General features: G+C 50.9%; 1 protein-coding gene across 1 annotated transcript in view; it reads left to right on the plus strand.

Moving 5' to 3' along the window:
* Nucleotides 1-18,007, plus strand: part of LOC142491233 (protein sel-1 homolog 3-like) — a 169,413-nt gene that overhangs the window by 6,048 nt on the left and 145,358 nt on the right. Inside the window, exon 2 of the mRNA XM_075593500.1 lies at nucleotides 16,929-17,024. Within this exon, the coding sequence (XP_075449615.1) occupies nucleotides 16,959-17,024 (66 nt within the window). The 5' untranslated portion in view covers nucleotides 16,929-16,958. The remainder of the gene's footprint in view (nucleotides 1-16,928; nucleotides 17,025-18,007) is intronic.

An 18,007-nucleotide genomic window follows, 5' to 3' on the forward strand; every position in this document is an offset into this window, starting at 1 on the left:
ACACCACACCTCCACCCTTATACAAATACCGCCCTGACATCATGCCTCCACCCTTATACAAACACCACCCTGACATCACGCCTCCACCCTTATACAAACACCGCCCTGACATCACGCCTCCACCCTTATACAAACACCGCCCTGACATCATGCCTCCACCCTTATACAAACACCGCCCTGACATCACGCCTCCACCCTTATACAAACACCGCCCGGACATCACGCCTCCACCCTTATACAAACACCGCCCTGACATCACGCCTCCACCCTTATACAAACACCGCCCTGATATCACGCCTCCACCCTTATACAAACACCGCCCTGACACCACGCCTCCACCCTTATACAAACACCGCCCTGACATCATGCCTCCACCCTTATACAAACACCACCCTGACATCACGCCTCCACCCTTATACAAACACCGCCCTGACATCACGCCTCCACCCTTATACAAACACCGCCCTGACATCATGCCTCCACCCTTATACAAACACCGCCCTGACATCACGCCTCCACCCTTATACAAACACCGCCCTGACACCACGCCTCCACCCTTATACAAACACCGCCCTGACATCACGCCTCCACCCTTATACAAACACCGCCCGGACATCACGCCTCCACCCTTATACAAACACCACCCTGACATCACGCCTCCACCCTTATACAAACACCGCCCTGACATCATGCCTCCACCCTTATACAAACACCGCCCTGACACCACGCCTCCACCCTTATACAAACACCGCCCGGACATCACGCCTCCACCCTTATACAAACACCGCCCTGACATCACGCCTCCACCCTTATACAAACACCGCCGGGCGCTGGTATTTCCAGGATACTGTGCTGTGTCTGACAGGAGACAAGGCGCTGCTGGCCCCAGCAGTGGGATATCGGTTCGGGGTCGGTGCGCTACGGGAATATCCGTACAGTAGGAGAGAGGAGGCCCTGTCGGAAGGTTACCTGTTAGGTGAGGACAGGATTCCTATCGTCTCCTCGCCGGGGAATAGCTTTCTGACCGGGCCGCTTCTCCCTTACTACTGTAATGTAACCCATTCACTGCCAGCCATGCATTGCTGTGCAGTCAGTTTGTAACCCCTGAGGTGCCAGCGAGGCCGGCAATGCATTGCAACGTAACACAATGCAGGCCCCCGTGGCATCAAAATGGTTAGGAGTCCTGGATCTGTGGGATTCTTTTCCCCAACATCCACCAAGCTCCCTTAGGAGCTTTTAATATTGTCGGAGAGGCGCACAACAGTGCCGGCTACTCCCACCGCCAGATCCCACCGCCAGCTACTCCCACCGCCAGATCCCACCGCCGGCTACTCCCACCGCCAGATCCCACCGCCAGCTACTCCCACCACCAGATCCCACCGCCAGCTACTCCCACCGCCAGATCCCACCGCCGGCTACTCCCACCGCCAGATCCCACCGCCAGCTACTCCCACCGCCAGATTCCACCGCCGGCTACTCCCACCGCCAGATCCCACCGCCAGCTACTCCCACCGCCAGATCCCACCGCCGGCTACTCCCACCGCCAGATCCCACCGCCAGCTACTCCCACCGCCAGATCCCACCGCCAGCTACTCCCACCGCCAGATCCCACCGCCGGCTACTCCCACCGCCAGATCCCACCGCCAGCTACTCCCACCGCCAGATTCCACCGCCAGCTACTCCCACCGCCAGCTACTCCCACCGCCAGATCCCACCGCCAGCTACTCCCACCGCCAGATCCCACCGCCAGCTACTCCCACCGCCAGCTACTCCCACCGCCAGATCCCACCGCCAGCTACTCCCACCGCCAGATCCCACCACCAGCTACTCCCACCACCTGATCCCACCGCCAGCTACTCCCACCGCCAGATCCCACCGCCAGCTACTCCCACCGCCAGATTCCACCGCCAGCTACTCCCACCACCAGATCCCACCGCCAGCTACTCCCACCGCCAGCTACTCCCACCGCCAGATCCCACCGCCAGCTACTCCCACCGCCAGATCCCACCGCCGGCTACTCCCACCGCCAGATCCCACCGCCAGCTACTCCCCCCGCCAGATTCCACCGCCAGCTACTCCCACCGCCAGCTACTCCCACCGCCAGATCCCACCGCCAGCTACTCCCACCGCCAGATCCCACCGCCAGCTACTCCCACCGCCAGCTACTCCCACCGCCAGATCCCACCGCCAGCTACTCCCACCGCCAGATCCCACCACCAGCTACTCCCACCACCTGATCCCACCGCCAGCTACTCCCACCGCCAGATTCCACCGCCAGCTACTCCCACCACCAGATCCCACCGCCAGCTACTCCCACCGCCAGATCCCACCGCCAGCTACTCCCACCGCCAGATCCCACCGCCGGCTACTCCCACCGCCAGATCCCACCGCCAGCTACTCCCACCGCCAGATCCCACCGCCAGCTACTCCCACCGCCAGATCCCACCGCCAGCTACTCCCACCGCCAGATCCCACCGCCAGCTACTCCCACCGCCAGATCCCACCGCCAGCTACTCCCACCGCCAGATTCCACCGCCAGCTACTCCCACCGCCAGCTACTCCCACCGCCAGATCCCACCGCCAGCTACTCCCACCGCCAGATCCCACCGCCAGCTACTCCCACCGCCAGATCCCACCACCAGCTACTCCCACCACCTGATCCCACCGCCAGCTACTCCCACCGCCAGATCCCACCGCCAGCTACTCCCACCGCCAGATTCCACCGCCAGCTACTCCCACCGCCAGATTCCACCGCCAGCTACTCCCACCACCAGATCCCACCGCCAGCTACTCCCACCGCCAGCTACTCCCACCGCCAGATCCCACCGCCAGCTACTCCCACCGCCAGCTACTCCCACCACCAGATGCCACCGCCAGCTACTCCCACAACCAGATCCCACCGCCAGCTACTCCCACCACCAGATGCCACCGCCAGCTACTCCCACCACCAGATCCCACCGCCAGCTACTCCCACTGCCAGATCCCACCGCCGGCTACTCCCACCGCCAGATCCCACCGCCAGCTACTCCCACCGCCAGATCCCACCGCCAGCTACTTCCACCGCCAGATCCCACCGCCAGCTACTCCCACCGCCAGATTCCACCGCCAGCTACTCCCACCGCCAGATTCCACCGCCAGCTACTCCCACCGCCAGATCCCACCGCCAGCTACTCCCACCGCCAGATCCCACCGCCAGCTACTCCCACCGCCAGATCCCACCGCCAGATCCCACCGCCAGCTACCCCCACCGCCAGATTCCACCGCCAGCTACTCCCACCACCAGATCCCACCGCCAGCTACTCCCACCACCAGATCCCACCGCCAGCTACTCCCACCACCAGATCCCACCGCCAGCTACTCCCACCACCAGATCCCACCGCCAGCTACTCCCACCGCCAGATCCCACCGCCAGCAACTCCAACTGCCAGATCCCACCGCCAGCAACTCCCACCGCCAGATCCCACCGCCAGCTACTCCCACCGCCAGATCCCACCACCAGCTACTCCCACCACCAGATTCCACCGCCAGCTACTCCCACCGCCAGCTACTCCCACCACCAGATTCCACCGCCAGCTACTCCCACCGCCAGGTACTCCCACCTCCACGGTCCTGCTGCCAGCTACTCCCACCGCCAGCTACTTCCATCGCCAAATCCCACCGTCATCTACTCCCACCGTCAGCTACTCCCACCGCCATATCCCACCGCCAGATTCCACCGCCAGCTACTCCCACCGCCAGATCCCACCACCAGCTACTCCCACCGCCAGCTACTCCCACCGCCAGATCCCACCGCCAGCTACTCCAACTGCCAGATCCCAACGCCAGATCCCACCACCAGCTTTCACCGCCATCTACTCCCACCGCCAGCTACTTCCATCGCCAAATCCCACCACCAGATCCCACCGTCAGCTACTCCCACCGTGATATCCCACCGCCATCTACTCCCACCACCAGCTAATTCCACCGCCAGATCCCACCACCAGCTACTTCCACCACCAGCTACTTTCACCACCAGATTCCACTGCCAGATCTCACCGCCAGATCCCACCGCCAGATCCCATAGAAACAAGTCACACTATATAAGTACTCCCACCGGCAGCTTGTACCTTGGGGAGAGTCAGGAGGAAGAGTTGGGGGAGTTACATGGGGCACAGATTATAATGAGATGTATCACATTCTGCGTCTCTGTCCCAGCTTGCACCTTGGGGAGAGTCAGTAGGAGGAGTTGGGGGAGTTACATGGTGCACAGATTATAATGAGATGTGTCACATTCTGCATCTCTGTCCCAGCATGCACCTTGGGGAGAGTCAGTAGGAGGAGATGGGGAGGAGTTACACAGGGCACAGATTATAATGAGATGTATCATATTCTGTGTCTCTGTCCCAGCTTGCACCTTGGGGAGAGTCAGTAGGAGGAGTTGGGGGGAGTTACATGGGGCACAGATTATAATGTGATGTATCACATTCTGCGTCTCTGTCCCAGCTTGCACCTTGGGGGGAGTCAGTAGGAGGAGATGGGGAGGAGTTACACAGGGCACAGATTATAATGAGATGTATCACATTCTGCATCTCTGCCCCAGCTTGCACCTTGGGGAGAGTCAGTAGGAGGAGTTTGGGGGAGTTACATGGGGCACAGATTATAATGAGATGTATCACATTCTGCATCTCTGCCCCAGCTTGCACCTTGGGGAGAGTCGGTAGGAGGAGTTGGGGGGAGTTACATGCTGCACAGATTATAATGAGATGTATCACATTCTGCGTCTCTGTCCCAGCTTGCACCTTGGGGGGAGTCAGTAGGAGGAGATGGGGAGGAGTTACACGGGGCACAGATTATAATGAGATGTATCACATTCTGCGTCTCTGACCCATCTTGCACCTTAGACCCCGAAGTCTCTATGCTGCTTGCGTCCAACCTCTGCTAGTGACCCTCTGCTAGTAACTCATCCCCAACTCCTCCTACTGAGACTCCCCAAGGTGCAAACTGGGGCAGAGACGCAGAATGTGATACATCTCATAATCTGCGCCCCATGTAACTCCCCCCAACTCCTTCTACTGACTCTCCCCAAGGTGCAAGCTGGGGCAGAGACGCAGAATGTCTCATCTCATTATAATCTGTGCACTATGTAACTCCCCCCAACTCCTCCTACTGACTCTCCCCAAGGTGCAAGCTGGGGCAGAGACGCAGAATGTGATACATCTCATTATAATCTGTGCACCATGTAACTCCCCCAACTCCTCCTCCTGACTCACCCCAAGGTGCAAGCTGGGACAGAGACGCAGAATGTGATACATCTCATTATAATCTGTGCACCATGTAACTCCCCCCAACTCCTCCTACTGACTCTCCCCAAGGTGCAAGATGGGACAGAGACACAGAATGTGATACATCTCATTATAATCTGCACCATGTAACTCCCCCAACTCCTCCTACTGACTGTCCCCAAGGTGCAAGCTGGGACAGAGACGCAGAATGTGATACATCTCATTATAATCTGTTCACCATGTAACTCCCCCCAACTCCTCCTACTGACTCTCACCAAGGTGCATGCTGGCACAGAGATGCAGAATGTGATACATCTCATTATAATCTATGCACCATGTAACTCCCCCCAACTCCTCATACTGACTCTCCCCAAGGTGCAAGCTGGGACAGAGACGCAGAATGTGATACATCTCATTATAATCTGTGCACCGTGTAACTCCCCCCAACTCCTCCTACTGACTCTTCCCAAGGTGCAAGCTGGGACAGAGACGCAGAATGTGATACATCTAATTATAATCTGTGCACCATGTAACTCCCCCAACTCCTCCTACTGACTCTCCCCAAGGTGCAAGCTGGGGCAGAGACGCAGAATGTGATACATCTAATTATAATCTGTGCACCATGTAACTCCCCCAACTCCTCCTACTGACTCTCCCCAAGGTGCAAGCTGGGGCAGAGACGCAGAATGTGATACATCTCACTATAATCTGTGCACCATGTAACTCCTCCCAACTCCTCCTACTGACTCTCCTCAAGGTGCAAGCTGGGGCAGAGATGCAGAATGTGATACATCTCATTATAATCTGTGCACCATGTAACTCCTCCCAACTCCTCCTACTGACTCTCCTCAAGGTGCAAGCTGGGGCAGAGACGCAGAATGTGATACATCTCATTATAATCTGTGCACCATGTAACTCCTCCCAACTCCTCCTACTGACTCTCCTCAAGGTGCATGCTGGCACAGAGACGCAGAAAGTGATACATCTCATTATAATCTGTGCGCCATGTAACTCCCCCCAACTCCTCCTACTGACTCTCCCCAAGGTGCAAGCTGGGGCAGAGACGCAGAATGTGATACATCTCATTATAATCTGTGCACCATGTAACTCCTCCCAACTCCTCCTACTGACTCTCCACAAGGTGCAAGCTGGGGCAGAGACACAGAATGTGATACATCACATTATAATGCACCATGTAACTCCTCCCCAACTCCTCCTACTGACTCTCCCCAAGGTGCAAGCTGGGACAGAGGCGCAGAATGTGATACATCTCATTATAATCTGTGCACCATGTAACTCCTCCCAACTCCTCCTACATCTCATTATAATCTGTGCACCATGTAACTCCTCCCAACTCCTCCTACATCTCATTATAATCTGTGCACCATGTAACTCCCCCCAACTCCTCCTACTGACTCTCCCCAAGGTGCAAGCTGGGACAGAGACGCAGAATGTGATACATCTCTTTATAATCTGTGCACCATGTAACTCCTCCCCAACTCCTCCTACTGACTCTCCCCAAGGTGCAAGTTGGGACAGAGACACAGAAAGTGATACATCTCATTATAATCTGTGCACCATGTAACTCCCCCCAACTCCTCCTACTGACTCTCCCCAAGGTGCAAGCTGGGACAGAGACGCAGAATGTGATACATCTCTTTATAATCTGTGCACCATGTAACTCCTCCCCAACTCCTCCTACTGACTCTCCCCAAGGTGCAAGTTGGGACAGAGACACAGAAAGTGATACATCTCATTATAATCTGTGCACCATGTAACTCCTCCCCAACTCCTCCTACTGACTCTCCCAAGGTGCAAGCTGGGACAGAGACGCAGAATGTGATACATCTCATTATAATCTGTGCACCATGTAACTCCCCCCAACTCCTTCTACTGGCTCTCCCCAAGGTGCAAGCTGGGGCAGAGACGCAGAATGTCACATCTCATTATAATCTGTGCACCATGTAACTCTCCCCAACTCCTCCTACTGACTGCCCCCAAGGTGCAAGCTGGGGCAGAGACGCAGAATGTGATACATCTCATTATAATCTGTGCACCATGTAACTCCCCCCAACTCCTCCTAAAGACTCCCCCCAAGGTGCAAGCTGGGGCAGAGACGCAGAATGTGATACATCTCATTATAATCTGTGCACCATGTAACTCCCCCCAACTCCTCCTAAAGACTCCCCCCAAGGTGCAAGCTGGGACAGAGACGCAGAATGTGATACATCTCATTATAATCTGTGCACCATGTAACTCTTCCTACTGACTCTCCCCAAGGTGCAAGCTGGGGCAGAGACGCAGAATGTGATACATCTCATTATAATCTGTGCACCATGTAACTCCCCCCAACTCCTCCTACTGACTCTCCCCAAGGTGCAAGCTGGGACAGAGACACAGAATGTGACACATCTCATTATAATCTGTGCACCATGTAACTCCCCCCAACTCGTCCTACTGACTCTCCCCAAGGTGCAAGCTGGGGCAGAGACGCAGAATGTGATACATCTCATTATAATCTGTGCACCATGTAACTCCCCCAACTCCTCCTACTGACTCTCCCCAAGGTGCAAGCTGGGACAGAGACGCAGAATGTGATACATCTCATTATAATCTGTGCACCATGTAACTCCTCCCAACTCCTCCGACTGACTCTCCCCAAGGTGCAAGCTGGGACAGAGAAGCAGAATGTGATACATCTCATTATAATCTGTGCCCCATGTAACTCCTCCCAACTCCTCCTACTGACTCTCCCCAAGGTGCAAGCTGGGGCAGAGACGCAGAATGTGATACATCTCATTATAATCTGTGCACCATGTAACTCCCCCCAACTCCTCCTACTGACTCTCCCCAAGGTGCAAGCTGGGGCAGAGACACAGAATGTGACACATCTCATTATAATCTGTGCACCATGTAACTCTTCCTACTGATTCTCCCCAAGGTGCAAGCTGGGGCAGAGACGCAGAATGTGATACATCTCATTATAATCTGTGCACCATGTAACTCTCCCCAACTCCTCCTACTGACTCCCCCCAAGGTGCAAGCTGGGGCAGAGACGCCGAATGTGACACATCTCATTATAATCTGTGCACCATGTAACTCCCCCCAACTCGTCCTACTGACGCTCCCCAAGGTGCAAGCTGGGACAGAGACACAGAATGTGACACATCTCATTATAATCTGTGCCCCATGTAACTCCCCCCAACTTCTCCTACTCACTCTCCCCAAGGTGCAAGCTGGGACAGAGACGCAGAATGTGACACATCTCATTATAATCTGTGCCCCATGTATCTCTCCCCAACTCCTCCTACTTTCTATAAACCTAACAAAGGATTTATTCATAACATTAATTCTGAAAAATAACTAGAATTAGATGACTTTTTTTGCTATTAAGCAGATATATATCACCATAAATATCTTTAGCATGATACTTGTCTGAATATCATTATTGTGGGCGTTGTTACTGGCGTCTCTGGGATAAAGTGAGGATGTGTGGCTCATTGTGCATGATAATATGTGAGACTTGATACTGTAACTGCTGCGTTTAATGTCGACTTTTGCGACACTTATAACTGCGGTGCGTTTCAGTTTGTTGTGGCTGCGTGTTGAGGTATGGATATTCTGATGGTTGTGTACACAGGGCTGCATTTTACGCCCTGTGTACACATCCTGATGTTTGCCTGGCATTATTTGTATGTTTGCACAGGGCAGAGAAGCTGCTGCTTTCGGAAAGGAGACACGTTCTGTTACATTAAGTGCTTCCTGCAACTAAGAGGTTAACGTTCCAACTGTACAGCTGTGCCAGGCGCCTTTGGCCTTGTAACAGGGACATATCCCTGTTTAAATAAAGCAGCCTCAGAAATCTGAGAATCCAGCAGAGAGATAGTTGATTGCAGACACTCAATTAACTAGTCTCCATCTGGACTAATGATAGCTCTGTAAAAAGCCTCACGTGAGACACAGGAGAGAGATTCCTTAGCTCACATTTGGGCTGACATAAGGAGAAAGAGGACTGCAGAGATTTCCTTAGCCCACAACTGGGCTGACCTGAGGAAAATATGATGTCTTGATGCACACAGAAGGACTGTATGCTGACAGCAAGACAAGGGAACACGACCGCTATACGTGAACACAGAGAGTGCCATAGCACACAAGGGTGCTAACCCAGGAGAACAGAGAGGCCTTCCCCTACAGCTACAACAGAAACAGATAAGAGACTTTCTTGTTGGACTGTGCTCCACTTTGGAGAAATATCTGAACCTTTACTCCAGCCCTATCTAACTGGGTGGGTAGCTAGGTTGATTACCACCCCAAACAAATATATATATATATATATATTAGTTTGGGGTGGTAATCAACCTAGCTACCCACCCAGTTAGAGAGGGCTGGAGTAAAGGTTTAGTTATTTCTCCAAAGCGGAGTAGGCCTTTATTTTGTTTATTTTGAATGTTTTGGTTTATTAAAGGAACAGGCGCAATAAAGCCAGGATTTAATTTCACCCAAATCTGTCTCCATTAAATACCTCTGCACACATCTCTCTCAGGCCTTATAACTTTTATTAATAAGCAGATGTGCTACATTACCTGGGGCATCTCTCTCTCTTATACTGCAAGTAATAACAAGGGATCGCAAGACAGAGAGGTGGTACCCGCTCAACCTCAGTATAGAGTGGGTAGATGCACCTGGGGTAGAGGATTACAGTCCAAACCAAAGGATTCTCCAGAGAGTGAGAACCTAGGTAGTAGACCCCTGTGTTGTGCACCCAGTTACCCAATTTAATAGTGTTAAAATAGTTTTGTTGTGGAGGTAGGTGCCTAGGGACCAGCATATTAAAGGTTAAGCCCGGTCTCTGGCCCCTATCCATCTGATAGATATACACGATAGCCCTGCACCCCCATATAACTGTGGCTCATGTGGCCAGCATGTTATGTGTTAAACCCAGTAATGTACAGGTAAACCTTTATTGTATGCATACTGTGTGTGATGTATACTGTAATCTGTATTTTAATACACTTACTCAGCCTCCACGCCCAAGAACCCGGGTTTAGCTCTCATTGGTGGGTTCATAATTCTCGCCCTCCTTGCCTCAGCCTCCTCGTCACACCCCCAGCCCGGATTGGCCAACACAGACGAGCCCTCACGCTGTGATTGGCCCGACACACAGTATTCATGATGTGATTGGAAGCTGCCCGTTCTCCATGTTTCTCCATGGGGAGGGGAACTCTAGAAATCCGATCTATGTTGTGCAGATCTTCCCTGGGCCGGCGTGCAGGCGGAATAAGAGGTGGGCAGTGAGGACATGCCAGAGACATCTGAAGTTGAGGCTCCCTGCGACACGAGCGGGAAATTCAAAGTTGCTCCGCCGTGTCTTGCATCCAGCGCTGCCTGAAGGCTCTGAACCCCACGGAAGGGGATGCTCTGGGGAAGTAATTTCGGTGGCGCCGGGCACCTAGCTCTGTTGTAATTTTGCGCTGTGTGTGTCAGCTGCGGCCGAAATACACACACCCATTTATTTAATCTCCGTGTCCTGCCTGGTGCTCGATCCCGTGAATAAATCATGGTCTCCCGTGACACTCGTAATGAGATAAATTGAGAGAATAGAATGCTATAATATATATATATATATAATACACTGCGCACAAAAATACCGGCGAAAATCCCGTGTGTGACGTAACGATGGATATTTATCCTTCAACAATTCAATGAGATAAAGCTGGAGAGCATGTTTGTTGAACACAAAATTGATTTTTAATGGTAGAAATTAAAATATAGCGTGGATAGATACTTGTTAAGAAAACCTTAAAGTATATATCTAAGGCAGTTTATAAAACGTACCCTCCAAAGTACAAGAGCATCCTTAGGTCCTCTATATTAGGCCGTGTGTAATGTAGGTGGTCGGTGTTCTTAAGTGAAATCAGCGGGCTCCTTATTCTATGAAACACCTGGAAACCATCCTGCAGTAACTATATAACTTTCACAGCCATTACTGGAGAGGTGCAGAGTGTCGCAGGTTCACAATCTCCGGTGACAGGCCCCACAATAAAACCAGGGGCCTGAATAAGTCCCAATTGCTGCAGTGCCATGTAGTTAATTGGGCAATATGTAGATTGGTGCACGGGATGCAATGCCGACCTGCGATCTGACACTATATCTAGTAGTTAACCACTATATGGAGGACCAAGGGCCTATTAACGGATGAAAACAAACTGTATGTATATTTATTCTCCCCACACTGGCGATGAGGTAGGGGCAGAGAGGGTCAAAGGTAAACTTGTCAGCAAGGCTTAGCTGAACCTCATAAATCAGATACCTGGAGGCAACCAAAATGAATGAAATATTTACCTTCCCTACATACAGAACCGTACGTTATGAGGGAAAGGTTAAGGAAGTGCTATCAGTATGGCTCAGCTATACCTATCTTGTCGGGACTCTGAGTCACAGCGGCCTTTTACTCAGAAACCTGCAGCGTGAGCTGGGAGCCTTAACGTGAGACCTTTAGTCAGCGGTGCAATCGTAGTGTACGTGACGTCAGGGGAATCCTGACATAGATTTCACGTTATGCTTCTTCTAAGGGTTGCTAACTAGAGATGTACGAACCTGCCGACATTCGCTTCGCTGCAGGTAATAACTAGAGATGCACGAACCTGACGAAATACGCTTTGCTGCAGGTAATAACTAGAGATGTACGAACCTACCGACATTCGCTTCGCTGCAGGTAATAACTAGAGATGCACGAACCTGACGAAATACGCTTTGCTGCAGGTAATAACTAGAGATGTACGAAGCTGCCGACATTCGCTTCGCTGCAGGTAATAACTAGAGATGCACGAACCTGCCGAAATACGCTTCGCTGCAGGTAATAACTAGAGATGTACGAACCTGCCGACATTCGCTACGCTGCAGGTAATAACTAGAGATGTACGAACCTGCCGACATTCGCTTCGCTGCAGGTAATAACTAGAGATGTACGAAGCTGCCGACATTCGCTTCGGTGCAGGTAATAACTAGAGATGTACGAACCTGCCGACATTCGCTCCGCTGCAGGTAATAGCTAGAGATGTACGAACCTGCCGACATTCGCTTCGCTGCAGGTAATAACTAGAGATGTACGAACCTGCCGACATTTGCTTCGCTGCAGGTAATAACTAGAGATGTACGAAGCTGCCGACATTCGCTTCGGTGCAGGTAATAACTAGAGATGTACGAACCTGCCGACATTCGCTTCGCTGCAGGTAATAACTAGAGATGTACGAACCTGCTGACATTCGCTTCGATGCAGGTAATAACTAGAGATGTACGAACCTGCAGACATTCGCTTCGCTGCAGGTAATAACTAGAGATTTACAAACCTGCTGACATGCGCTTCGCTGCAGGTAATAACTAGAGATGTACGAACCTGCCGACATTCGCTTCGCTGCAGGTAATAACTAGAGATGTACGAACCTGCCGACATTCGCTTCGCTGCAGGTAATAGCTAGAGATGTACAAAGCTGCCGACATTTGCTTCGCTGCAGGTAACTAGAGATGCACGAACCTGCCGAAATACGCTTCGCTGCAGGTAATAACTAGAGATGTACGAAGCTGCCGACATTCGCTTCGGTGCAGGTAATAACTAGAGATGTACGAACCTGCTGACATTCGCTTCACTGCAGGTAATAACTAGAGATGTACGAACCTGCCGACATTCGCTTCACTGCAGGTAATAACTAGAGATGTACGAACCTGCCGACATTCGCTTCACTGCAGGTAATAACTAGAGATGTACGAACCTGCCGACATTCGCTTCGCTGCAGGTAATAACTAGAGATGTACGAACCTGCCGACATTTGCTTCGCTGCAGGTAATAACTAGAGATGTACGAAGCTGCCGACATTTGCTTCGGTGCAGGTAATAACTAGAGATGTACGAACCTGCTGACATTCGCTTCGCTGCAGGTAATAACTAGAGATGTACGAAGCTGCCGACATTCGCTTCAGTGCAGGTAATAACTAGAGATGTTCGAACCTGCCGACATTCGCTTCACTGCAGGTAATAACTAGAGATGTACGAACCTGCCGACATTTGCTTCGCTGCAGGTAATAACTAGAGATGTACGAACCTGCTGACATTCGCTTCGCTGCAGGTAATAACTAGAGATGTACGAACCTGCAGACATTTGCTTCGCTGCAGGTAATAACTAGAGATTTACGAACCTGCTGACATGCGCTTCGCTGCAGTTAATAACTAGAGATGTACGAACCTGCCGACATTCGCTCCACTGCAGGTAATAACTAGAGATGTACGAACCTGCCGACATTCGCTTCGCTGCAGGTAATAGCTAGAGATGTACAAAGCTGCCGACATTTGCTTCGCTGCAGGTAACTAGAGATGCACGAACCTGCCGAAATACGCTTCGCTGCAGGTAATAACTAGAGATGTACGAAGCTGCCGACATTCGCTTCGGTGCAGATAATAACTAGAGATGTTCGAACCTGCCGACATTCGCTTCGCTGCAGGTAATAACTAGAGATGTACGAACCTGCTGACATTCGCTTCAATGCAGGTAATAACTAGAGATGTACGAACCTGCCGACATTCGCTTCGCTGCAGGTAATAACTAGAGATGTACGAACCTGCCGACATTCGCTTCGCTGCAGGTAATAACTAGAGATGTACGAAGCTGCCGACATTCGCTTCACTGCAGGTAATAACTAGAGATGTACGAACCTGCCGACATTCGCTTCGGTGCAGGTAATAACTAGAGATGTACGAACCTGCTGACATTCGCTTCGCTGCAGGTAATAACTAGAGATGTACGAACCTGCCGACATTCGCTTCGGTGCAGGTAATAACTAGAGATGTACGAACCTGCCGACATTCGCTTCGCTGCAGGTAATAACTAGAGATGTACGAACCTGCTGACATTCGCTTCACTGCAGGTAATAACTAGAGATGTACGAACCTGCCGACATTCGCTTCGGTGCAGGTAATAACTAGAGATGTACGAACCTGCTGACATTCGCTTCGCTGCAGGTAATAACTAGAGATGTACGAAGCTGCCGACATTCGCTTCGGTGCAGGTAATAACTAGAGATGTTCGAACCTGCCGACATTCGCTTCGCTGCAGGTAATAACTAGAGATGTACGAACCTGCTAACATTCGCTTCGCTGCAGGTAATAACTAGAGATGTACGAACCTGCCGACATTCGCTTCGCTGCAGGTAATAACTAGAAATGTACGAACCTGCCGACATTCGCTTCGCTGCAGGTAATAACTAGAGATGTACGAAGCTGCCGACATTCGCTTCGGTGCAGGTAATAACTAGAGATGTACGAACCTGCCGACATTCGCTTCGCTGCAGGTAATAACTAGAGATGTACGAACCTGCCGACATTCGCTTCGCTGCAGGTAATAACTAGAGATGTACGAACCTGCCGACATTCGCTTCGCTGCAGGTAATAACTAGAGATGTACGAACCTGCCGACATTCGCTTCGCTGCAGGTAATAACTAGAGATGTACGAAGCTGCCGACATTCGCTTCGGTGCAGGTAATAAATAGAGATGTACGAGCCTGCCGACATTCGCTTCGCTGCAGGTAATAACTAGAGATGTATGAACCTGCCGACATTCACTTCGCTGCAGGTAATAACTAGAGATGTACGAACCTGCCGACATTCGCTTCGGTGCAGGTAATAACTAGAGATGTACGAACCTGCCGACATTCGCTTCGGTGCAGGTAATAACTAGAGATGTACGAACCTGCCGACATTCACTTCGCTGCAGGTAATAACTAGAGATGTACGAACCTGCCGACATTCGCTCCGCTGCAGGTAATAACTAGAGATGTACGAACCTGCCGACATTCGCTTCGGTGCAGGTAATAACTAGAGATGTACGAACCTGCTGACATTCGCTTCGGTGCAGGTAATAACTAGAGATGTACGAACCTGCCGACATTCGCTTCGCTGCAGGTAATAACTAGAGATGTACGAACCTGCCGACATTCGCTTCGCTGCAGGTAATAACTAGAGATGTACGAAGCTGCCGACATTCGCTTCAGTGCAGGTAATAACTAGAGATGTACGAACCTGCTGACATTCGCTTCACTGCAGGTAATAACTAGAGATGTACGAACCTGCCGACATTCGCTTCGCTGCAGGTAATAACTAGAGATGTACGAAGCTGCCGACATTCGCTTCGGTGCAGGTAATAACTAGAGATGTACGAGCCTGCCGACATTCGCTTCGCTGCAGGTAATAACTAGAGATGTATGAACCTGCCGACATTCGCTTCGCTGCAGGTAATAACTAGAGATGTACGAACCTGCCGACATTCGCTTCGGTGCAGGTAATAACTAGAGATGTACGAACCTGCTGACATTCGCTTCGGTGCAGGTAATAACTAGAGATGTACGAACCTGCTGACATTCGCTTCGGTGCAGGTAATAACTAGAGATGTACGAACCTGTCGACATTCGCTTCGCTGCAGGTAATAACTAGAGATGTACGAACCTGCCGACATTCGCTCCGCTGCAGGTAATAACTAGAGATGTACGAACCTGCCGACATTCGCTTCGCTGCAGGTAATAACTAGAGATGTACGAGCCTGCCGACATTCGCTTCGCTGCAGGTAATAACTAGAGATGTACGAACCTGCCGACATTCGCTTCACTGCAGGTAATAACTAGAGATGTACGAAGCTGCCGACATTCGCTTCGGTGCAGGTAATAACTAGAGATGTACGAGCCTGCCGACATTCGCTTCGCTGCAGGTAATAACTAGAGATGTACGAAGCTGCCGACATTCGCTTAGGTGCAGGTAATAACTAGAGATGTACGAACCTGCCGACATTCGCTTCGCTGCAGGTAATAACTAGAGATGTACGAAGCTGCCGACATTCGCTTAGGTGCAGGTAATAACTAGAGATGTACGAACCTGCTGACATTCGCTTCGGTGCAGGTAATAACTAGAGATGTACGAACCTGCCGACATTCGCTTCGCTGCAGGTAATAACTAGAGATGTACGAACCTGCCAACATTCGCTTCGCTGCAGGTAATAACTAGAGATGTACGAACCTGCCAACATTCGCTTCGCTGCATGTAATAACTAGAGATGTACGAACCTGCCGACATTTGCTTCGCTGCAGGTAATAACTAGAGATGTACGAACCTGCCGACATTCGCTTCGCTGCAGGTAATAACTAGAGATGTACGAACCTGCCGACATTCGCTTCGCTGCAGGTAATAACTAGAGATGTACGAACCTGCCGACATTCGCTTCGCTGCAGGTAATAACTAGAGATGTACGAACCTGCCGACATTCGCTTCGCTGCAGGTAATAACTAGAGATGTACGAACCTGCCGACATTCGCTTCGCTGCAGGTAATAACTAGAGATGTACGAACCATTGGCACCAAATATTCTACCGAAAGGGGCCATATTGTTACATATATCTCTATTTCGCCATTAAAAGTGGCAACATGGGAGCCATAAAATTGAATGTAATTAAGAATGCAACGATGCTCGACCTCTCAGCGTTAATTGCCATTAACTTTTGTATTGAAGCTAATTTTTCCACTGAATTGAAGTAGATAATATTCACCAAGTCCTGCTAAGCATTAGCCCAGTTTGCACATTCCCAGAAATGACATTCGCCGGCTGATAGTGTGAATCTCATCCCTTTCTAGGGCTGGGGAGAAGCCAACACACCGGGAAATATGAAACGAGGGGTTTCGGAGGCTTGGTGGGTGAGAAAGTTCTCTGGATGTATTTTCCTCTGTCAGGTATGAATGTAATTACCTAGGGATATTTGTATTTATATTCCTTATATAAAAAAGGAAAAAGAATGGTGCAGAGACACATACTGTGACAAGTCTCATAATAATCTGTGCACCATGTAACCCCCCCAACTCCTCCTACTGACTCCCCCCAAGGTGCAAGCTGGGACAGAGACGCAGAATGTGATACATCTCATTATAATCTGTGCACCATGTAACTCCCCCCAACTCCTCCTACTGACTCTCCCCAAGGTGCATGCTGGGGCAGAGACGCAGAATGTGATACATCTCATTATAATCTGTGCACCATGTAACTCCTCCTACTGACTCTCCTGAGGTGCAAGCTGGGGCAGAGACGCAGAATGTGATACTGTACATCTCATTATAATCTGTGCACCATGTAACTCTCCCCAACTCCTCTTACTGACTCTCCCCAAGGTGCAAGCTGGGACAGAGACACAGAATGTGATACATCTCATTATAACATGTGCACCATGTTACTCCTCCCCAACTCCTCCTACTGACTCTCCCCAAGGTGCAAACTGGGGCAGAGACGCAGAATGTGATACATCTCATTATAATCTATGCACCATGTAACTCTCCCCAACTCCTCCTACTGACTCTCCCCAAGGTACAAGCTGGGACAGAGACGCAGAATGTGATACATCTCATTATAATCTGTGCACCATGTAACTCCCCCAACTCCTCCTACTGACTCTCCCCAAGGTGCAAGCTGGGGCAGACACGCAGAATGTGATACATCTCATTATAACCTGTGCACTATGTAGCTCCTCCCTGTGACAGTGAGGGGGTAACCAGGCTCAACAATAAAGGATAAGCCTGACTAGTTACCTCTGATCCATGTTTTGGGGGTCGGGAGTGTCAGCTCTTAAGCCCAGTGATTATTAATGCATTCTGTAAAAATATGCGACAATAAAGAATGTATGTGTTTTACCTTTCCAGGTGTTGGGCAGTGTTTGCAAATATTG

Source organism: Ascaphus truei, chromosome 3 (assembly GCF_040206685.1).
Source record: "Ascaphus truei isolate aAscTru1 chromosome 3, aAscTru1.hap1, whole genome shotgun sequence".
In the NCBI taxonomy this organism is placed as follows: Eukaryota; Metazoa; Chordata; class Amphibia; order Anura; family Ascaphidae; genus Ascaphus; species Ascaphus truei.